Below are 24,566 nucleotides of genomic sequence, written 5' to 3'. Positions count from 1 at the left end.
TTTCAGTGGTTTCAGAGTTGTCAGAGTTGATCCCAGTGACTGATACCTGTCAGCATGTCATGAATCAACTGTCTTTGCAGTTCTAAAAAACATGTCACCAGCCCCACAGGCAGAGCTCCTGCACTGTTAGGATGGGTATAAAGAAGATCAATGTCAAGACTCTGACACCCCTCATTCATTTGTCTCATCCTTCCCTCCCAAGAACAGCAACACGGTAGGTTGGTGTGGCCTAGATAGGAACATCTTGGCCAGACCTTAGTGAAGGGCCCAGTAACTAAATTACCCCTTAGAACCAGTGTGCTCTCAGGACATCAGGCAGCCCTGGGGGAGGGGATAGTCGGTACTCTGAGATGTACATCACCAATGTGATGGTGAGGACTCTTTCTCTGAAAGCACTGAAAGCAGGATGCAGTGGCTGGGTTGCTAGAGTCCCAGAGCCATGGACAGTGTAGCTCAGGACATCTCTTGCCCAGCATCCCAGTTCATCCTCATGTGCTCTGCTCCAGCAGGACAGCCATTGTCTCTCCCCCAGCTTCCAGCCACCAAGGACAATAGGAGCACAAGGAAAATCCACTCACTGGTTCCTGAAGGGAAGCTCAAGGGCCTCAGGATTTAAAAGCCTGTTTTCCCCAGTTAGACTAATTCTGTGTCTCCAACAGCAACTGGGATGTTGTTGAAACAGCCCACATGGTTATACTGAATGTACATTGCTCTAAGCTCCAGAGAGCTGCAAGTAACTGCGCAGCATGCCTTGCTGTGACTAAGCCAAGCAGTCAGCCCGGGAGCTGTGCCTGCTTGGGAAAGTTGATAAATCTTTGGACAAGGACATGGTGTGCACATCTAAATCCTGAGTTAAGCCAAGAAATAACCTTGCTGAGTGATGACCTAGATGAACCACGTCTGCCACTGATGAGGGAAATGCAGCACTGAAGAAAGGGCACAAGAGAAACCGAATGCAACAAAATCAAGTGAGCTGATGAAGACATACAGTTTGATTAAGGAAACATCAGTTATTTTATGATCTCTACCAAACACACACACATTTGTGATTCATTTATGCTAATTCAGTGCAAGACAGTAAAAATACAATCATTTGGTGTCACAAATAATGATAACAGTGTAATCTACTTACTGAGTGCTTGGGTACAAGTTCCCCTTTTATAGTATAGTGGTATGAAAGTGTCAAGTTAGTTAAATGCACAGCAAGGTGCTAATTGCAATCCTGGTAAAAATGAACCCCTGTTTAAGTGGCTAGTTGAGCTAATGACTTTGTATCTGAGCTAGCTGAGTCCCATTAAAGTCAGCAGCCAGACTCTTACATAGTGAAATCCTTTAATAATGAATAACTCTGGCATTTTGATCTCAGAGAAGCAAGCAGAGTTTGACTAGAGAGGAAGACCACAACTGCATACATACAGGTGCACTGGTCCTGTGGTGGGCTTGCTGATGTGGCCACCTTGCTGTTTTTCAGTATGCAGGGAGAGCCAGCAAAAAGGCTCACCTCACTGCTGCCCACATGGGGGGAGCCCAGACCCAAGCAAGCAGTGATTAGCAATACATACCAGGCACCTGTCAAAATCCACCCTGTAACACTACTTAATATCAAGCCTGACTAAATGGAACTAAATCCAGCTTGCTACAGAAGTTGAACTTTTTGCAGTATTTTCCAAGAACTTAAAAGCTCCCTAACTAAGCCCAGAGTGAGTTACTTTAAGACCAGAGAGCTCATAATGCTACCTATGCTAGACTGAAGCAATTGACTAAAACAAACCATCTCAAAAGTGACTGCATGGAGCTTTGCTGGTTTCAGAAAGTGTTTGTCAACCTGGTTGTAAATGTGCACTGAAGAGACAACCAAGTTTAGGCTCTCTACCCAGGATAATTCAGACATTAACACTGCAGGGTTTTGAAGCAGAACAGCACCAGAGAAAGCACTACTCTTGTTCAGGGCCATGAAAACACCATGTGTTCACACAGCACATTGCCCTTCATTCAGTGCTCATCTCTTGCTGCTGTCATTTACAGGACTTGGGCAAACCATTGACCCAGTCTGCTGTTGATAGCTGGACAGTGGCAACTGCAAAATGGCAAGGGAGGAGGGGAGGCAGTGTGGGAAGCTGTGGGGCCATTTACCTGAGGACACTAAAACTAACCTGCTGACAGATGTGCTGCACAGCCTGCACAGAGAATGGTCTCAGTTGGCTCTGCCGTTATGTTAAAGCCATTTATTTTTATTTGAGCAACACTAAGCATTCTGAGACCTGGATGAAGCTCAAGGAGACAGGTGAATAAGCAGGAGCAGCACAATTTGCCACAGCTCAAAGTTTCATTCTGCTGTGGTTTCAAAGGGTGCAGGTTTTTTATTTGTTATGCTGAACCAAGTAGCAAAATGCTGTGTTTTCCCAAACAGACTCACTGATAACAATTTTTGTCATGCATCCCTAGCTAATTGGGGTGCGATCAAGTGCATCATTCAAATGGTATCTAGCCTGAAGGCCTAAAGAAAGGCTTAGCTCTGCCTGCAAGCCAGAGTGGAGATAGCTGATGTGACAACTGCCTATCAGTAGGCTGCAGGCTTTCCAATGAGCAGTAGGTGCATTATCTGATTGCAGTTCAAATTCTACCCAGTCGTGGCCGCTTAGTTACTCAGTGCCCAATAAGGCATCAAACACTCACAATGCACAGCTTATTTCAGGAGAAACTCCTTTACCAGCACAGGTGACTAACATGCATGCATTAAGAAAACCAGGACACAGTGTATCAGATTTGGTTTAACTGCAGTGAAATAACTGTGATAGAGGAATGCTGACCCCAGGTACAGAATGATGACACCTGGCTTTTGCTGCACAGGAGAGATTAGGGTTATGTTCTGGTTTATTTTCCATCCCCTGTATATATATTTCATGTACCTAGCCTATATTTAATATTCAGATGTTTGAGACAAACCCCCAGCATTTTAGAGAGAAAAGTGCCCTTCAAACCCAGCAGCACTAACCCCAATCTCATGGAAATAGCAACTGCAAGTGGAAAATAGCCCCTGGTTGTGCAACACCTCCACTATATTGCAATGTAGCTCCTTATTTTTCTTTTGCCTGGCTTGTGTGACCCTGCCAGTATGTAAAAATGGTTGTTGATAGTTTCTTTGGGTTTGTTTTATTATAATGTAACTTATGGGATGCTGAAAATCTGCAAGTTCCTTGTACTTGACTGACATTTCTCTGAGAGTCAAAAAATTGCTATGTGTACTTGATGGAGATTAAAATGGGTAGACTGTTTCTCAGCTGTATCCTGCTTTCAAAGTGCAGGATTGGAAGGTTTCCATTATATTGTTATTTTCAGTTATTATTAGCTCCTAAATCAGTTAATATAATTTCTTTTCCATAATAAATGCACAGCATGGTAAGCCTAAATGTCATATTTTCTATTGATCTATCTCCACAACCTGTTTAGTGAAATAATTAAAATGATTTACAAGGCTGACCCAATATCTTAGTGGTTTCGTAAATCATGTTGCTATGTGGGAGGCTCAGCTAGTTTTAAACTCACAGCTCTTGGCAGCACCAGGACCTCAGAGCGCAGTTGCAGCTAGCAGTGTGCTGTGTCTGAAGGTGTGCTCAAAGTTGGCCTGTGCAAACACCTCCTCAGATGCTTGGACAGAACAAAGGCTCCAAGCAAGAATGCTTCTTGGTGCTCCTGGGCTAGAGCAGTTGAGCTGCGGTCTGCAGGTATACTCACTGGCAACTTGTTTTCTACCCCCAAAACTGACCCTGCATGTCTGTGTGAGCAGCACAAATGGAGGCAACTGTGAACCCTGCATAACTTGGGAAATTATTCTTTCTATCATTTTTGGTCATTCTAGCTTTGGAGAAGAGGACAACTATAAAGAGGAGCTCTGTTTAAGTGGCAGGGCTATGGAAGGGCCCAGTAGGACTCAGCAGCATCGAGACAGAGATACACTAAGGCCTGCCCCAAAGCCTCTTAAAAATCTCTGGAAGTCCTTTGGTAATCTCAAATGGCCAGAGGTAACTCCTCAGACAATAGGGAGGGCTTCATAAAGATGTGCTCACAGCCACAGGAGCTCTTCCTGTAATGATATGGGGGCTCCTGACTCCTCCATGTCTCCCATAGCTGGTACAGGGAAACACACAGGGCAGGACTTCTAAAATATTCCCAGGCTTGTTTCTACCTCCACCTCCTGGTGTTATGGTAACACTAATCAGGGGCACCCAGAGCAGGGGCAGAAGGACACTTAACAGCAGTGGCTGCAAGGAGATGTAGCAGCCACTGTCTTGTAGCAAGGGTGGCAACTGCAAACTATACTTAAAGCATTGTACTGATAAACTGGTGGCAACCCTCCTTCTCATGAAAAATTTGAGTTTTGACAGCTGCAGTCTGGAACAAAAAGGATTGCAGTGACTTCTGCATGATCAGGAGTGGCTGCCAAACAAGGAGTGTCCAGCCAAGGCCAGCCCTCGTGGGGATTATGCCCCCACAGGTCCTGCCCTGGGCAGCTGCACAAGGAAGACATCCCTTGGGGACACATGAGCAGACAGGAAGGCCACAAACCTCTGTCCTGGTCCATGACAGCAAGGACAGAGCCTACAGTCAGCATCTGATTTCACTATTAAGTCTCCACTTGCCATCCCTGAGCAACTCTGGAGCCTGCCTTCAGCATCCAGTACAGTTTTGCTGTGGGTTGGTGTCCCCCCCCCCCCTTTTCTTTTTTTTACTTCTTTCATACAATTCTACAAAGAAAAGAAAAATGTCCTATAAAAAAAAAACCCTTAACATTCTGAATATGGTTGTTGGATGCACTTTGCTGAAGAAGTCATTATCTTCTTTCCCTGACCCTAACCTGCCACCATTTCTCTTTTGCTTTAAATGGACCTGTAATTTCACAATGTGAATTCAGCTGGAACTACTCTTTTTGTTAAATAAACTTTACCCTTGTGCTAACTGCTCCAGGCTCTGAAAAGAGCACTTCTTGCTTGTGACTGTTCCAAAAGGCAGGTCTGGAATTCAGAAAGAGGTGTTGGTAAATGTGCTGTAATCACCCTGAAGGGCAAGGAAGTACTCCTCCTCTAAGGCAGAGGGAAACAAAGGAAACTCTGCTTTGCCTTCTGCTGCCTCAACGCTGGCAAGTTTACAGATCAGAGAATCTTTTTCAGAAAGAAGCCTGTTGTGCTGCAGTTTGTGTTTTAGAGCTGAAATACCTATAGTCATGCTCTTATTGTCACACCTGGAGTGTAAATCAGGACCTCATTTGTACCAGCAGCACAACCCTGTGCTGCCGGCAGTGGAAGGCCTGCGTGGTGGCACACAACAGCAGCAAGCCCCAGCAACTCTGGACTTGCCACAGGGCACAGCACACAATATTAGTGGCATATCTGCCCTCCAGGGCAGGCAGCTGTGTGTACCAGAGCTGCAGGGATGCTATATGACAGCATGATGGCTGTGACAAACATGTTGGAAACTGGACACAAGAGTCAGAAATTACCTCAGAGAGGGACCATAACACACACGCACACACCCTTTGCATCAGGCAAACATCTCTGCCGCTTCGACATCCATCTGGCCTCAGAATTTGTTTTCTTCCAGGACAGGGCAACCACAAACCAGAAGGAGCTGGGCAGAACTGCCAGCAGTAAGTGCTACATCACTAAAGATGATGAGGTCCTAAGTAGAAGCTTAGGTGGCATGTGCAGTTGTGCTGATTAGCAGCACACTTATACATGCAGTCAGCCTTTTCCTGCACCACCTCTGTACACCTACCACAGCACCCTTAAGCTTAGAGCAGTCTCAGGTAACTGTTGTTCTTCCTGGAGGTATAATTCACAGCTGCAGCACTCCTCATTTCACACTCATGTAACTCTCAGAAATCCAGTCAAACCACACCAACACAGAGTGACTCAAGCTCTGTGCTAACTAGGGCTCTGTATTTACTGAGCTGTGACAAAGCAAAAGATCCCCTGGCAGCGGCCTGCAAATGCGTGTTCGGGTCAGTTATAAATCTGGGAGATTAGTTAATTCTGGTTAGAGGATCTGCTTAAATTCATATTTTCTCATCCACTGTCCTAAGAAGTGTATGGTGCTTAACAACCTCTACCACCTGCAATAATTGCCTTGCTCTCCCACATCAACTATTTTGTCCCACTGCAAAATATATTGATTAATCTCATGCTGAAACTAACATACATTGCTGAGGCAAATTAATTGGCATCTCCATGTATATCTATTCACTTCCAGCATTTCCTGAAAGGGGCTTTCATTTAATTACCAGCCTGACAGACCAGCTCACTCCAGAACTGCAGCCACATTTATTACTTTTATCTCCTTGGACACCTGCCTCTTTCTGTGGTTTATCAGATTTCTACTGAAGAGATGGACAAAATATTTTCTATTGCACCAGGTTATTGTTTCTTTTAAAGGCACTTACTAGAGCACTGACCTCAGACAGGGGGGGTTTGGGTTGGCTTTGGATGAGCTTTTTTTCTTTTTACAATCATCAAAGCAATCCAGCAGCATTGACCTCCTCACTGCCCCACCACACACCATCAGATCAGAAGCAATCAGTTCACAAGCAGAGAACTAAAACCCTCACCATGAGCTGCATGAAAGCAGCTGACCATCCTGACCACCACTCATAAAGACCTTGCCTGCAGCAGGAGTCAAAACCTCCAGATGCTATGACTATTTTTCTCCTTTTGTTACAAAGAATGATTCACTCCTGACAGCCTAATCCACAGCATCACAGAATCATGGAACACCAGGTTGGAAGGGACCTCAAGGAATTGTGTTACTTTGAAACAGTCTGGCAGGAGCAGGGCATCAGAAGGATGCCTTGTTACAGAGGAAAAATGATAAATTTCTATCTGTTTGATCAATGAATCTTGTCAACTTTCTTGGGATTTCATCCCAGTTCCCAACTCCAGGCATGCAGGCTGTTTGGCATGAAGCACCTGCTGGCACTGAGCTGTGCAGGAGGTGGCTGCACTGCATATGCTGCCTTGTATGTCTGGAGCTTCCTGCTCCTCTGTGGGTTGGGGCAGCAGGAGTAGCCCCCATGGTCCCAGCAAGAATCCCCTGAGCTGAAGGGTGCCCTCTGCCTGAGCTCTGCCCCAAGCAGAGGAATAGAAATGCAGCAAAAGATCCTTCAGTAAAGCACAAATTGTTTTAACATAAGCCTTGGGTGAAAAGTGCCTCCTCCTTCCCATCACCTTAGTTGTAGTAAGAACTGCTTCATCTTACCCCAGAGCCCTGAGGCTAAAGTACAGATAGCAGACATGAACCACTTGTCTATGTTTAAGAACTCAGCTGTGGGTGGTCCTTGAGCATGTGGGTGTCCTGGCAGTGCCAGGAGGTTTAGAGGTGACCAGAAGAAGCACAAATACTTCAGCAGTCACAGTATTGCAGCACGAAGCTCTTTGAGGCATTGTTTTGCATTACACTCTCTTACAAATAGCAGCATGCAGGAACATATTTCTGACAACCCTTTTCTAGATAAAAGTCTAAGGGTTTTTTTTGGATGAAAATCCAACATAACTGATTTTTTTACCCTAAAACCTTTTTGTTTTGTATTCTTTTTTAATTCTAATGAACTATGTTAATTGCATATAGTTTAACCAAACCCAAATGAAATACATTAAACTATTCAATTACTATTATTACTTTATCCATTTTCATACTCATTTTGCATCATACATCCCTATCATATAAGCCACCATTAATTATGTTTTATAATAAAATATTCAACAATCTCTAGATGAGACTCAAAGCACAGCAAAAGTAATGGCTGTAAGACAGTCTGTCATGGAATAATACATGAATGCAGAATGCTGGCATTAATTAGCAAATACAAACTGTTCAGGAACAGCAGTGATGTCTGTCAGCCTCATGTGTGTTTGGATGGCACGTGATCTCAGCAGCAGGAAAACCAAACCAGCTGCCAAAGCCTCAGCTTACTGACTCCTCATTACTGTTCTGGGGGGCAAGTGTTTATTAGCGCTGCTCTGCAAGGCAAAGCCGGGCAGTTCTAGCTCGCAGTAATTATCTCCAGGTACTCTGAAGTCACTGATCTTTTTGACATTTTAAGAGGGATATAGCTTCTTGTTTTGATAGCAGATTATATCAGTGTTTAAGTAAGTAGCCTGCTTAACTAACAATGAAACTGAACTCCTTCAAAATCCTCTTCCCACTGAGGATGCCAAAGGGGATGGTGCATGGGAGAACTGGAGGCATGGGACTGGAGCATGTGTCCTATTAGGAGAGGCTGAGAGACCTGGGGCTTTTTCCATCTGAAGAGAAGACTAAGAGGGGATTTAATAAAGGTTTATAAATATGTGCAGGCTGGGTGCCAAGAGGAAGGGGACAGGCTCTCCTAAGTTGCACCCTGTGATAGGACAAGGGGCAATGGATATCAACTACGGCACAAGAGGGTGCTGTGGGAGGGTTCTTTACTGTGAGGGTCACAGAGCACTGGAACTCCTTCTCTGGAGACTTTCAAGACACATCTGGATGCATTCCTGCGTGACCTGCACTAAATTATATGGTCCTACTCTGGCAGGGGAGTTGATCTGGATGCTCTCCGGAGGTCCCTTCCACCCCCTAACATCCTGTGATCCTGCATACAAACGGAAGCTGAAAATAGGCAAATTTCTTCCAAAAGAGGAAGCAATTTTTAAGTTTACACTCGGAACGGTTGGTTGCGTGATCGCTACAGGCGGCAGCAGTAAGCACAGGAGGCGCTGAGTGCAGCAGCCGGCCCCGGTCTCGGGCTGCCCTCTAGTGAAACCAGCCTCGCCACGGCTGAGCCAACCCCCAAGAGCCAGCGTAGCTCCGGCTTCACTTCACATCCCGGCTTTTGTATCAGGGGTACTTTCTGAAAACACTCTGGGGTTATTATTTGCCTTCTGATTTCTGTGCTATTAAGTTACAAAGGATTTTGTTTCCAAATTTCTTCTTATTTCCATCATGTTCAGAAAGCTAGTCTATGTATTTACCCTGAAGTGGCAGCTGCCATTTGAGATGTCAAGAAGCCAAGACTGTAAATGAACCTTCAGCTGGAAAGAATAATTTATGAGCTGGAGGGGGAATGACAAGGACACACATCTCATCCTGATCCATGAGTTAAAGACAAGCTTATCAAGCATAAAAATTTATGGAGAAGTATGTGGAAAAGAAAAACTTGAGTGATACAGGGTACATCAAAAGGTGACACTCATTAACCAATCACAGCCATCTAAAATTGGCCAGCCAAATCCCTAATGCAAGAGTCTGGCCTTCCACACACACAACTTATTCCTCCAGCAAACATACCATGACACAACATGAAAATTCAGGCTACTGACACCAGATACTCTGCCCACCCATTTGCTGAAGGCCAATTCTCACCCTGCCTGCCCGCTGCCACCCCTAGACATGACCCCTTCCTAGACCATTCCCTGTTACAGGGAGACAGAAGCACCAAATGCCTGTAAAACATATTGCACGTGGCACACAAGCACTGCCCTGACATGGCAGAGCTGAACTAGGAAGAGGCTAGGTAAGGCATGATATAGTCAACCAAGGCACCTGAAAAATGCTGGCATGGAGTGGCCCTGCACTACTGGCCAGGTCGAGAGCAGGTGTTGGCAGGAGAAGGCAGCAACCACAGAGCATCAGCAGTGGTGGCATGATGGGACAGCCATGGGACATACATAGGCTGGCTACACACTGCTTATAGCACAGTCATGGGAAAGGGGGTGGAAATTCTATTAGAAGCTTAACATCTGGATAGAAGAAATCAGTTCAAAGGGGTTTAAATGGAAATTATTTTCACCAGTACAGATGTCCCTAGGGACCACATTCAGCTGCTAATACAATTTGGCCATGAGGAATAGCCTATACTGATCTTGAGAGTTCAAATGCTGGCTGAGGCACTCCCAGAGAATTACAGTATTTATTTCTTGTATCAGTGACAGTCAGCAAAAGTATAACAGTGATTATAGACCAGTCACTTCTCACACACATAGTTCATTTCAGTTACCTCTGCTCATCTCTTGCTTCAGTTACTCTCTTTTTTCCTAAAAAACCACTTACCTTCTATTCTTGTGTCACACAAATATCTTTAATTACCATCTTTGGCCACTCTGCATCCCAAGTTTTAGCTTTCTCTGACTGTCAGCATAAAGCTCTTTCTCTAATTGCTCCCACATTCACTCAGCTTTACCCAGGACACAGCTGTTACCTCGCCTGGCCCACACACATTTTTTCCCCCACCGCTGCAATTCAGCAGTACCTATAGGTACAGCAATATGGCCCCCTAGTGCACACAGTTAGATTGCTTCAGTACTGGGAGACTGCAGGTAGTTTACTTTTTTTCCATTATTATTATTGGGGGGAATAAATAAAGCCAAACATAGATTTAATAGAAGAAGAAATTACAATGTTAGCACCCATAACTTGGTACTAATAATATATATTAAGGACTTATATCACTATAAACCTATTCCAAGGTGTTTTACTTGATGTAAAAAACTACAAATGTGTAATGCATAAGGACAGGCAGAGTGGGTCACACTGCACATTCAGAAATGAGCATTCTATTTTCTTTTTTGCATATTTCCACTTCATTTTGTATTCTTGTTTTACTCAACTTTCCTCATCTTTCTGAGCTTTCTCTTTCTTACCTGCAAAGTGTCTTCAGCTGTTCTCTGGGTTTTCAGTGTCTTCACGTATTCTTTGTCATGTTTGTTTGGTGTTTGTCTTGCTGGCACACCAGTGTGCTGATCTCAGTCCCACAGACATTATACCTGAAGATAAATTGAAAAATGAAGATGTAGAGCTGTTGGAAGAGACTGGCTTCCCCAGGCACCAGTTTAGCCTGGATCATTGGATTTACAACACCAGCACTGCCAACACTGATTTGACTATTAATCCCTGAAGTGCCCTAGGAATTGCAGCATAAATCCAGTGAAGGAGCACTCATACTGCCCTAAAGAGCCATAGCGCTTATCCTGGCACTCCATTCATGAAAACTGATCTTTTCTTAGTAGCAATGACAATTCAAGGAGTCCAAGCTTTGTAGAACCAAGAGATCTGCTTGTTGTGGCAATGTACTTAACTGCCAGGAGGTCTGTGATACAAACCAACTGGTGCTCAAACTTAATACTCTGCAGAGACTGGCCCTGTCTTCTTTACACATATATAGAAAGATCTACAATTTCATTCCCTGTTAGGGATCACTTTAGTGCCTTTCTGCTCCACAGCAGCACTCAACAAAATCATTGTGTTTCCTGTATACTGCCTCAGTAACTTGATTCCCAAGTATCCTTTTTACCAAGCAGTGCTTAACTATCTGCTACGCCAATATCCACCCGGGACAAGAATATCAACCTCTGCTGTATTTGGAGAACCATCAGGTCTGTTCAGAGGGCAGCATGAGTCAGGGCTAAGGCTGACAAGGAAAATTAATTGGCTGTAACTATCTGAAGCTCAGGTTACTCTCCCAAGTCAGAGAATTTCTTCATGTAAAAGAGAGAAACAATAACCAGATTTCATTTTGTAGGATTTTTTTTCCTCTGACTCTGGCTAGAAATAATGTTAATTTTACATCCTGATCTCTGCTGAAGTAAACCTGTGACTTGCCTAATAACAGCAGTAACATGACTGTTCATACACCTAACAAATTAAAAGTATTAAGTGTTCTCTATCTATCTTAATTTAAATGGCTAATCTAACAGTCTACCCTGGCCACAGCTTCACCTTTTGTAGAACCTTACAGCTGTGATAAGCAATATAACTTCCCTGTTTAACATTCCTGCCTTTACATTTTGATCTTAGCAATGGCTTCCCTCTAAACCAGAGTCCAGCACTGATACCACTGAGTAAAAGTGACTAGTTTGTTAGCCTTTGAGGTTTTTTTGAGATCACACAGAACACAGCTAGAGAAAGAGACCATCTTTGAAGGCCTCAAAGGTGGTGATGAATTGTGAAAGGAAAGGTAAGAAACTGTGAAGTCAGCAGTATTCTTGAAGATAAGAAAGCTTCTAAACAACTAAGACTTTCACTAATAAGTCCACACTTCTCTGAACCTCGAGATGAACTAGGGAATGGAATTATGAACATCAGAGAGAGAGGAAGTCAGGGGGATTTTTCTTGAAGACCCTTCCCCAAAATTTGCCAGAGTATTGGAATGCGCAGGTGGGGGGGACATTTGAAAGAATGGGCTCTGAAAGGTTGATTAATGTGCTAATCAAGTCCCAGAACTTTAGTGAATATGCATAAAATTCTTACCCATATTCTCTGTAAAATGCTCAGATTCTTATGTGGGTAGTGACCCCCTATATGCCCAGCCATAAATAAAATGAATGTCTACTCAAAACTAAAATCAGTGTTGGGGTGTTCACTTGCTGTTTTCAGTAACAGCATGGTTTGTGATTTATGACACAGAGTTCTTTGGAACACCAGTGCCAGCCATGTTAGGCAATAACCCACAAACTAGCACATGCCCTGAGGCTCCCCCTTCCAGAATACGCGTGTCTTGGTTACCTCAGTCAGCACAGGCTCTATAATCTGAGGTTAAGGGTGTGATTTACTACCCTAACCACCAGTGGGGGAGATGGTAACAAGATGGTATGTCTCCTGAAATGCAGAATCTTAACAATTATACACAACTCCTCCCCCCCGCCCTTTCTTTGTCTCCCATTTACCAAAAAGGTTTTTAACACACCTTTCCCTTTACCTTTTATGACTTTGTTGTGCGGATGTCAGACAAGGCCTGAGCGAAAGGGATAGCTTCCCCCTTAACATGGGCCCCCTGAGCTTCGATAGCTGCTGACGCTCCCACAGAGCTCATGAAAGGAGCCAAGGCTGGTGTGCTGGACACGACAGCTGTGTGAAGATCAGCTACGAGTGAGCTCGGCCTGGGTTCAGCCAGCGCCAAGGGGCTGAGCGCCTGTTCCCTCAGGGCTGGGAACACCACCGAAACGCCAGGTCTGCATCTGCCCCTGGCACCTCTGAGGGCCTCTGCAAGCTTTCAACAGAGTAGGAATTACAACGAGCTACTTTCAGCGCACAGTAATTCCGGGACAAGCCTGACCTGCCATCCTCCCCCGTCAGGACAGCCCCACTCGCAAGGCCCGATGACGCAGCCTTGCCGAAAGGCCCCACAGCCGCGCAGGCGCCACCTTGCGGCCAGCCCCGGCAGCCACCTCGCTACGCAGGCGCGGCTCAGCGTCGTCACCATCTGCGCCGGAAGCGAAGGCCGCTGCCATGGAGGGTAAGCGCAGTGGGCGACCGGGACCCGCATTGTGGCGGCTCCGCCTGACGCCCTGCCTCGGTATGCCTTGCAGGGCAGCTGTACCGCCGCCTGCCGCCGGAGGAGACGGGGGAGCCGCGCCTCCAGGTACGGCCGCTCCTGCCCGAGGAGCCCTGGCCCGGCACGACAACCGTCGGGGCTGGTCCCGGGGGCAGCTCCTCTCGCCCGAAGCTCCCACCCCGGGAGCGTTGCTGGCGGGAGTTATGTGGCAGTGGAAATATTTTCTCACAATCTCATAAAAACCCTGTTAGGCAGCAGAGGAAGGGGTGTGGGGCTGTTCCCGCAGCGGCGCGCCGGCACGGCTTTCCCCGGTGCGCTCCTTTCAGCTTTAGCGCTCGAACGCGCCGCCTCACGCTAAACGCACACAGTGGCGTTGTCTTAGGAACTGCTGTACGCTTAACTCGGCACCGCATGCGCGAAGTTTCAGCACACGGACACTTGTATGTAGATCTCAAATTCCTATTACGAGTCAGCAGCAGGTTCTTAATTAAATAAAAATGTAGTATTTTTAAAGTATCTTTTAAAATATTTTTAGCCTCAGGGATCAGAAGAGGCCAAAGCGTTTATAAGTGCCTTCCTGAAGCGCAGTATGCCAAAAATGAAAGATGAAGCTATCCAAGATATATTAACTCGGAAAGCTGTAGTTCTTGAGCATTATTCCAAAAAAAAGGCAAAACAAAAGAGGAAAAAACCGAAAGGTTTTACTGCCAAGCAAAGGCGAGAACTGCGTCTTTTTGAAATTGAACCTGAACAGCAAAGGTAAGAGCTTTTTTTTTCCCCCCCTATTTATGTAGTAAAAGTAGAAAGCGCATCAAAAGTCTACAAAAACAGCAGTGTGTACACGTGGTTACTAATCCTTTAGTGTGTAAGGTCAATAACCCTTTAGTATTAGCCTGAGACTCTAGCATTTCACCATCAGAAAACAGTTCTCATCATAGAATCAGTAAAGTTGGAAAAGACCTCAAAGATCAAGTCCAACCTGTCACCCACCACCTCATGACTACTACACCACGGCTTCAAGTGCCATGTCCAGTCCCTTTTTGAATACCTCCAGGGATGGTGACTCCACTCTTGTCTGTTCTCCTTCCTTTTGTATGCCAAAATATAACACAAAATCACACCCAAATACAGTTACTTCTGATTTCCATTTTTAAAGTCAGACTACCTGTAACCAGAGTAAATTCTGCATCAGGTTTCTCAAACCAATGCATGCTGCATAAAGGCCAAGCTGTTGCTAACATGGAGTAAGAGGGGAGGTAAGAGTGGAAATCTTTTTGGTCTTAGGCATAGCTTGATCCCCTAAAACACGTCAGCAGTTTAAGTTGATATGAAAGGAGCATATGCAGTTTGCACTTTTCTTTGTGAAGCAGACTTGTTTGGAGTGGGACACCTCACAACTTGGGAAATGAGAGCAGATTACAAAACTTACAAGTGTTAGTCTTAATTCTTTTGAAGATATGGATTACTTCAGTAATCAATCAATTATTTTTTTTTCCCCAATATAATTAAGTTCTTGTATAAAGCTTTTTGTCATCTTCTGCAGATACACCCTCTTTCTACCACTGCATGAACTCTGGAAACAGTATATCAGAGACCTGTGTCATGGACTCAAACCAGATGCGTAAGTTGAGATTTTAAGTTGGCGTCGTTTTTATGAAGTAGATATTTCCAGGTTTACTGAGTTACTGTTTAGAACATCCTAGTTAATTGATAAGGATATGTACTATTTCTGTAAGCTCTGACCATGATTTCAGTAGTCACATTTTGTAAACCTAACTTTTTCTGATCCCACGTTCTTCAAGGCAACCACATATGATTCAGGGCAAACTGCTGAAAGCTGATCTCCATGGAGCTATCGTTACAGGTACTCTGTTTGTTTTCTTTTATACCTCAAGTTAAGAAGACACTCCTGTATTTTAAGTGCTGCTTCTTACATTCTTTTCCTATTAATCTAGAACCACATAGCTGAGACCATATGTCAACGGATTCTCTCTACTTAATCATACCAATTACTTTTCAACTGCTCTTGAAAATCACGCTCTTAGTTGCAAGTTTTACTCATGATTACTGTAATCACATTATTTCAGAATATTGCAAACCAGTCTTTAAAATGATGAGGCTACTGTAGAAGAGCAAATAAACTACCTGCATCTGAAATTTTCTAATACACATCTCTTCCAGTCACAAAATCAAGGTGCCCATCTTACGTTGGGATAACAGGAATCATTCTACAGGAATTTAAACATGTCTTCAAAATCATCACTGAAGAGGACAAATTAAAAGGTACATAAGATTCTGCATGCAGCTTATTCACCTGGTGTGGCTCAGTTGGTAGCACATAAGACCTTTAATGGGGAAGGTCGTGAGTTCAAGCCTGCAGTGGGCACTAGTGTCTAGTCATGAGGTCTGTGGTGACAGGTTGGACTTGATGATCTTTGAGGTCTCTTCCAACCTTAGTGATACTGAATACTGAATAGATGTTCTCTGCAACATTTAATGCATGCTGCTGAAGGAGCATTACTTCAGTAATTCCAGTTTAAAATGGCGAGATTTTATTGTTTGGTTTTTTCTTCTCTTGCTAAAGAATACAAAACTTGAAAGGTGGCAAACCTCAAGTCTAGGTGTGAATAATATCCTCTGATGTGTCATTATAATTTCATAACAGGGACTTGCTTTAGTCCACCGTTGTTAATTTCTTCCCTATTACATTTTCAGTTGTTCCCAAACTTCACAATGTATTTAGCTTGGAGATTGATGGGTTCATTTCCTACATCTATGGAAGCAAGTTCCAGTTCAGAGCAAGTGAGCGATCTGCAAAAAAATTCAAGTTGAAAGGAACCATTGACCTATGATTTTATGGAACATCAGAAGTATTTCTAGAAATGGGTGCTGTTTTCCTGCAGTTGAAATATCAGGTTCTGGGGCATGTGGGAAATAGCATAGCTATGTGAAATCTTTCTGAAACTTTGCTTCTCACTGAAGAATTATTTGGAGTGTGTTACCTTTAAAGGAGTGTCTCAGACTGTTGGAACTTGTTGTGGTTTTTTATTTGTATGTAACATTCTGCCTTATTAAACTTAAATGATTTCTATTGATTACCTGACTTCTGATTCAATTCATAAGTTTGCACAATGAAAATTCTATCTTGTAACAATAACATTTATCAGAGTTACCTTCTGTATAAACTGGTCTTTATCTGCCTATCATATGCATAGAGTGGGACTAGCTGATGGAAGTTGCTTTGACAATTGTTCCTGGGCCAGCATCAGTACCTTTGACTAGTGCAAGCACCTGCAAACAAGTTGGTTCAACTGACAAGTTTTACCTTTTGACTTCCTCCTTCCCTGTGTTTAGCATTGTTACGTGTTTACATGAAAAAAATAAGCATACTAAACATGTTACTGCAACCCTGCAAGCTGTTTATCAGGTGCTTACTGCTAACAGCATATTACTTTAACATTAAATCAGATATGTCTATATTCGTATATATTGACATGCCAGAGTGCAGGGAGCACAACACATTACAGGAAAGAGAAGCACTTAAAGCTAGAAATTCAAAAATGCAAGTGACCCTACTCAATCTTGCATTTCAATTAGCCATAAAATTGCTTTATGAATATTTAACCTCTATTCACAGAGCTTTAACCTTTTTTTAATATATATTTAGATGTGGTGTCTTTGTTATACCTTTCCAAAAATGCCCTCTCTCTTTTAAAACATACATGACCTACCATCTTTAAAAGGTTAATGTGGATGGCAATTTATTTCACTTGTCTGTGAGCACTGCGTCACCAGAACACAAGAAATCAGAAGTTTCATAAGGTAAGTCTTCTAAACTCACTAACCACCCTGAATAAAGCAGCACTTTTAAAAAGAAGCCTGTAGTGTTTAAACCTTTTATAAATATTTGCCTTTTGCAGTAGTCTGCAACAGTGGCTGCAAGGGAGACCTTATACTTGCCCCAGCAGAGAATTGTTCAGCTCTGAGCGCTTCAGCCTTACCATTTTTCTGTTACAGAAAAGCCTCTGTGGTGTTTGTTACAAAGGTAGCTTTCACTTTAAGGTAGGAAGTCAATTTCCACATCAACTGAAAGATTTTTATCTAGGAAGAGAAGTTTCTCCTTGCCAGCATTCAAGCATTTGTAGCCAACCAGGGCAATTTGTTTACAGAGAACATAGTTGTTCCTCACATACACTATACCAAAGCCTAGTACAGGTGTTTGGAGGCCAGCTCCAGCTTGAGGTCCTAACTGTGCTACAGAGCACACAAGCCATTCATCTGCCATGAGAAAGCCAAAGTTCATTATCTCCACCCCTCCTGAGTCCTATGAAAACACTAACTGCCAGTCAGACCTCAGTCTGCTTTCAAACCTCCCAATTCCTTTCTGGACCCGTTCCTGGGATAAATTACAGGGAAGCTGCACCTTCCTGGCACAGGCTTGGACACAAACCAGATTCAGCATCACCAAACCAGACTGATCAGCTGATATCAGTGTGGGCAATACTGATTTTCATGACAGACTGCTCCTCTGACCCCTTTGAAGGCAGGAACTAACATAGTTGGTATGGAAATAAATCCTTGTTGCAACTATACAAGTACCTGCCTGTGAGATGGGAAAATGGCCAGTGTTTTTTCTAGAGATGTGTATTGTATACAGGGACGTACAGCATTTCACAGCAGTGGGAAACTAGGGGAAAGAAACACTGGGAAAGCTTTTGAAAATACAGATAAACACACTTAGGCACTTTCAAGAGTAGATGCTCTTTTCATTGAATTCTTATCTGTGAAGCAAGAACAAGATCCATTTGGAGTTGTTAGATACAAGTTACTCTACTTAATACCCATTACTCCTTAAAGTTCTCTTGAAATGAAACCCCTTGGTTTCCTGTGAGAGGCCTGTTTGTTTTTCCTTCTAAGTGGCAGCACAAATCATAGCAGAAACTTTCCTTTTAGGGCAATGACCTAATCTTAATTTTGCTCATAGCCTTCAGTGTAACATCTAATTAAAACATCTGTTAAATGCCTATCATGTTAAATTAATAGGGGGAAGCTAATAGAACTTTATTGGCACAGTCCAGTTAATAAACATTAAGGGTCTTTAATGGATGTCTTAACTAGACATCGTTAATGGGAATGCCATACAAATTGGAATTGAGCACAATCATGTTTCATTGTGCTGTGAAGGATATGCCATAGTCTACCATATGGACAAATGAACACAATGCTCCTTCCCATAGTTTAAAAAATGGAAATGCCAGTGGCTATCTCAGCAACCAAAAAAAGACAAACAATGCCTAGCAGACCCTTTCAATATATAATAGCAGTGCATTTGTTATTTACAGCAAAGAGTGCTGAAGAGATGTTTAAAGGTCTCTTCAAGGTAATCACATACTTGTAGCACATAAAGAGAGATGACAAATGAAAAATAACAGCTGAACAGCCAACACATTCAAGATGCCTTTACTGTAGTTGGTAAATCACCTGAAAAGGCCTTGTAATGATTCAGTGAAGTGTTCCAGACAGCCCCCATAAGTCACTTAAGCTAAATCACTCCAGCAAACCACAGGTATTGCCATCTACCCATCAGCTCCTCAAACCAACCTCCTGTCCCAGCTGCTTTCTCCAGAACAAGGCTCTGTGTTCATCTCTCACTAGTGTGCAGTAAACTACCCACTGCTTGTGAAGGAAGCTACTTAGAAACTGGGTAACATGAATATGACCCACACTCTACCATGCCACAGAACCAGCACACACCACAGAGCTACCAACAGGGTTGCCATGAAATAACTTAAATCTTTGCTTGTAACTCCTTTCTTAAACAGCATTCTTTGCCTCATAAAAGTGGACTCCTCTGGCTATTTTTTTTCTCTACCTCCTTCTACTCCTTTGAAAATTTACTTAAGACACAACTGTGATGTTGATCCACTGTACTGATTAGACCTGAGACACCATCTTGCTCCTCTGCATCAGAATCACAGAACTGTTTTAAGATCATTGAGTATAGCCATTATCTAATTCTATCAAGTCTGGTGCTAAACCATGTTCCTTAGTACCACATCTTTTCATCTTTTAAGCATCTCCAGGGGTGGCAATTCAACCACCTCCATGGGGAACCTGTTTCAGTGTTTAAGAACCCTTTTAGTGAAGAAGTTTCTTCTAATACCCAAACTAAACCTCCTCCAGTGCAGCTTGAGGCCATTTACACTCATTGTATCACTTGTTACTAGGGAGAAGAGATCATCTACCTTTCAGGTAGTTGTAGAGAGCAAGAGAGTTTCCCTTCAGCCTCCTTTTCTCCAGACTAAAGAATCCCATTTCCCTTAGCCACTCCTCACCAGACCTGTTTCTCTGGAGCCTTCACCAGCTTCATTGCCCTTCTCTGAACATGCTCCAGCAACTCAATGTTCTTCTTGTGAGGGCTTCAAAATTGAATGCAGTGGTCAAAGTGTGGTCTCACCAGTGCTGAGTACAAGGGAATAATCACTTTCCTGGTCCTGCTGGTCACACTGTTCCTGATACAGGCCAGGATGATGTTGGCCTTGGCCATGTGGGCACAATGCTGGCTCATGTTCAGACAGCTGTATCAACACTCCTAGGTCCATTATTCCCCCAAGCCAACCTTTCCAGCCATTCTTACCCAAGCCTGTGGCATTGCATAGGGTTGTGACCAAAGTGCAGGACCCAGCACTTAACCATGTTGAATCACACACAATCAGCCTCAGCCCATCAATACAGCCTGTCAAGTTCCCTCTGCAGAGCCTTCCTACCCTCAAGCTGATCAAGACTTCCACCCAAATTAATGTCACTGCAAACTTCCTGTAGATGCACTCAATCCCTTCATCCAGATCATTGATAAAAACAGGATGAAGATGAGCCCTGGGGAACACCACTCTTGACTGGCCACCAAGTGGATTTAACTCCATTTACTACCACTCTTAGGTACATTTTCAGGAAACAGGAGCAATGTCTTCACAAAACCAGAGTGACACTGTGTTTATCTAAACAGGGGGATTCCTCAGCCCCTTACCAAAGCAGTTATATGTGCCCATTCTCCAGTTACAAGTCCCAAAACCATGCACTCCTCCCCTTTTCCCAGTTAATTTCCCTAATTAATCTTCCTTTGCCTCCACATTGATCTTACCAGAGATGGTGCAAGTACAAGGCTTCATCAGTCCACAAGCTCTCCTTTCTGACTCCAACAGCTCCATCTTCTTTAGCCTACACACCACGAGAGGTTTGAGCTGTACTGGCAGGATAGAAGGTATCCAATACAGCTACATCAGGCCAGTCTCCTGCACCCTCACAGGTGAGGCAAATGCCTAGCTGGCCTCTTCAACAAAACCAAAACTCCAAACAAACACTCTCTTGATATAGAAAACACCTGAGTACTTTGAGAGACTAATCACTATCAGCTGTACCTCCTACCCCAGCTGTCCTGCCTTCTTGCACCCACGGTGAGCTCATTAGCATATGGGATTTTGGTAAGTAAAGCAACTTAGCTAACTTATATAACAAACACCTTCACTCATGAAACAAAACTGGAGTTTACAAAGCTGCTTGTGCTACAACATGCACCAGGCCATAGGCCTATGTACAAATTATACAGTTCCAGAGGCTTGATCCACCTTTGTCTCATGCTCCCCATTTCTTAATGCTATCATTCCCATGGTCAGTAACTTCAATTCTGAGTCAATCTTCCCTACAGCATGTGATAAAAGTGTATATTTTTGGTAAAGCAGAAATTTCCCTCTATACTGGTTTGATTAAATTAGTGAATGTGAAAAACAGAGGATCATACATCCACTGCTGCTGAGAGAAGCAGTTACATCTGGTATACACAAATTTGAGCTGCAGAAGAAAAACCCAGTACCTGGCACTCTACCTACAGAGGGGTTTTGATGCTTAGCTATGCTCATTGTGCCTGTTGGACAGGGATTACACAGAACTACAGAGAACCCAGAAATGTTTCATGCTGAATTAAGAGTTCTCCCTGGTAAGAGAGCCCTCTACCATGTTCTATTATTGTAATAATCAGTTAAGGAACAGTACCTCATAACCATTAAGAGGGGAAATAAATGAGTATACAATTGACTAAAACAACAGAGCTGATAGGTTTGAACCAGGATGCTGAAGGAAAAGGCACAACCTAAACTTTACAGTCTGTAATGCCCTATCCCTCATCTTATTTTCAGGCTATTACTTTTTTTTCATACTGCTAGGAACTATTCCTATAGCACCTAACTATTACCAAACTGATTTAAAACACTTTCTTTTCATATACTTTCAGGCACTGACCAATCTTCTAACAACCATGACCTTCTGCAGGCATCTGAACAGCCTGCTGAAGACTTGCAGTACAGGCCTGTTAATAGAAATCTCTTCCTGGTGTGTCAGTTAGTAAATTCAGTCTTACTTCTTTCAGCTCTCAGAATGAGCTCCTAGCTTCATGACATCCGTGCACACTTTTGACTGAGACACTAATCTTAAAATATACTGAAATATGCAACAATATAGTTAGAACATTAATTACAACATTCATATAATAGTTTCTGGGACGTATGGTATTACCAGAAATGCCAAAACACTTTGGCTTGACCTCCCAAAATTGAAATCCATAACCAAAATTAAATATACATGCTAAAGTCTTCATATACTTGCTAAAGGCAAAAGTTGAGACTTCAAAAGCAAAGCCTCAAGCTCAGCAACACTCACTTACCCATGAGTCAGGGCTTCTCAGCTGAGCCACACAGCTCTCAGGCTGCAGGGTTGTAAGAGCACGTTTAGGAAGCATGCTTGTTGTGTGTGTGAGTCTGGCCGCTAATGCAGACCTCTGGCTACAAGTTGCTTGGCCATCCACTAGTGTGCACACAGTATCTGCCCCACAATGAATGAACAGCACTGTTATGCTGGGAGGGAGAAATAGGGCCATGCACCTGTTAAAATAATCCCATAAATCTGAGTTTCTTTTTTCTAATGAAATTGCCTGCACAGCCTGCCATGCATATTCCTCCTCTAAAGGATTATTTCAAAATTATGGACTCAGAAATGTTCAGCTGGATAGTTCTTGGGTGGCTGAGGTGCTCACTGAAGAATTTAAATGGTGTAATAGCTATTGAACACCCCATTATATGGCTGCCTAATTAATGTAAATGGCAGTTATGTCTCACTCACCGAGGATTATTTTACACGGAGGAAAATCTCCTCACTGCCACAGCAGCCATCTTGATAGTTTTTATAGGAGCAGTTGCATTATGGCTTCATTGAGCAAAAGGTAAGTAGCCATCCTAAATAATGAAGATGGAAGTTTTAATAGTCCCCATAAAGAATCCTGCAGGTTTTTTATTTCAAAAATTAGAGTGTGATTGCAAGCATATGATAATGAGAGAGAAAAGAGCTCTGGCACATGGAATCCTGTAGCCCAGGGTCCTTGGGAACGTCCACTTCTACCACACAAATACAGAACAGTAAGGACAGAAAGGGGGGGGGGAAATGAAAAGAAGCTATTTGTTAGTTTTTATAGAATTGTTTAGGTTGGAAAAGACCTTTAAGATCATCAAGTCCAACCATAGTTCAGCATTGCCAAGTCCACCACTAAAGCAGGTCCCTCAATACCACATCTACACGTCTTTCGAATACCTCCAGTACTAGTGATCCAACCGCTTTCCTGGGCAGCCTGTTCCCCGGATTTACAGTCTGTTTGGGGATGAAATTTTTCCTAATATCCAAACTAAACCTGCCTTGGTGCAACTAGAGAACATTTCATCTTCTCCTATCGTTTAGTACATGACAGAAGAAACTGACACCCACCTTGCTACAACCTTTTTTCAGGTAGTTGTAGAGAGCCACAAGGTTATACCTGAGCGTCCTTTTCTCCAGGGATGACAGTGCCTCCAAGCTCTGAGCCTCTCCCTGTGACAACATGGCACTTGGTGCCATGGCTTAGTAGCCATGAGGTCTTGGGTGACAGGTTGGACTTGATGATCTTTGAGGTCTTTTCCAACCTTATTGGTTCTATGATTTCAGTGGATAAGGATACACTGGATTGTGCCTGTTATACTAAGAAGGCTGACATTACTGGAACAGCTGCAGATGGCTGATCACATACAAAAAAAATGCCTTCAAATAATGTGAAGAGCCCAGCACAGACCCATTTGAGTGAAGATATGCAGACATAAGCCAGCCTTGCAAACTCTTCTCAGAATTGTAGCCTATTGCAGCCACTCTTTTTTGTGAGGCAATAGTCAAGGGACTCGGCATTTCTGTTACGAGATCCTATTTCCAAGATCATATATCAGAGATTATAACAGCTATAAAAATTCAAATGAGAGTTAGAGCATGGCATGAACATTCTCACTTGGGTTCTACTGTTTTTTAAGCAAATCTTTGCAGGAAAAGCTAAAAGTTTACTTGTTCTGCTTGTTATTTTAGGTCTCGATTGCTACATAATTCTCCATCCAGATTCTAACATGCTCCCCATCACAGTACCCAAGTAATCTCTTTTCACAGCTGCAGTTTCAGAATGGCAGTTCAGAGCTAGGACAATTGATCTGGCATTTGTTTCTCCAAACAGCAAACTTCCAAGTAGGGTTTTAAAAGAACTTCTGTTCCATGGCAGCCACTTTTTTTTTTTTCAGTAATAAAGCACCACATGTGTTTTAGCAAGTAAAAAGTGGCAACAACATTAACCTGAGTTATGGTAACAATGACTACAAAACAAGCTGGCTGAGAATTTCCAAACACAATCTCCAGATGTCTTGCAGAAGATCTGGTTTATCAACACTCCAGGCAGGATTTGTTGTGGGTTTGCACTTCCTAATAAAAGAGGTCTGTGGTTTTTATTTTCTATCAGTGTCAGTGAAAGGTGTTACCCTTGTGACATCTTTCAGAAAAACTGAGCACATCCCCTTAGAATAACTCACAGGATATAGAGAGGTGAGGACCCTACAAATTAAAGTGTGTTATCATGATGAAATGAATCAGGATGAAGCTGAAGGTTAAACATAGGGAGTAGGGGAAAAAAAAAACACCATAGGAAGGAAACCTCAGGTAGTGCCAAGGGGAAGTCCAGTGATCTCTGACTGCAGAGACAAGTTAGGAACACTAAATGCAAGCCATGGAGGATGCAATCATATTAATCAGCACAACCTGGGGCCATTTAAAATGCTTTCCTCTATATGGGCTCTTACAAGGATCACATGGAAGAGTAAAGGCTGGTTCTGCCTCTGGTTTCAATCCACAGCCTTGCTGAGGCCACGATGAGAAGCCTTTG

General features: G+C 43.3%; 1 protein-coding gene across 3 annotated transcripts; it reads left to right on the top strand.

The window, feature by feature from the left end:
- Positions 1–13,233: 13,233 nt before the first annotated feature.
- On the top strand, positions 13,234–16,392 carry POP4 (POP4 homolog, ribonuclease P/MRP subunit). 3 transcript variants are annotated; one of them, XR_008462730.1, is made up of 6 exons: positions 13,234–13,258; positions 13,332–13,384; positions 13,833–14,056; positions 14,841–14,918; positions 15,100–15,580; positions 16,013–16,392. XR_008462730.1 is itself a non-coding variant. In XM_009908923.2 (6 exons), the coding sequence occupies exons 2-6, from the start codon at positions 13,887–13,889 to the stop codon at positions 16,147–16,149; spliced, it is 549 nt and encodes a 182-aa protein (XP_009907225.1). In that variant the 5' UTR covers positions 13,320–13,384; positions 13,833–13,886; the 3' UTR covers positions 16,150–16,392. The 3 variants fall into 3 exon arrangements, 2 of the variants coding, with proteins under 2 accessions (XP_054026201.1, XP_009907225.1); XM_009908923.2 differs by lacking the exon at positions 13,234–13,258 and having other exon boundaries at positions 13,320–13,384; positions 15,100–15,161; positions 15,479–15,580; XM_054170226.1 differs by lacking the exons at positions 14,841–14,918; positions 15,100–15,580; positions 16,013–16,392 and having other exon boundaries at positions 13,235–13,258; positions 13,332–13,737; positions 13,833–13,892.
- Positions 16,393–24,566: the final 8,174 nt, after the last annotated feature.

The sequence above is a fragment of the Dryobates pubescens genome, chromosome 19 (genome assembly GCF_014839835.1).
Source record: "Dryobates pubescens isolate bDryPub1 chromosome 19, bDryPub1.pri, whole genome shotgun sequence".
In the NCBI taxonomy this organism is placed as follows: Eukaryota; Metazoa; Chordata; class Aves; order Piciformes; family Picidae; genus Dryobates; species Dryobates pubescens.
Note: the sequence above shows the minus strand (reverse complement) of the source record. Positions and strands in the feature narration are given on the sequence as shown.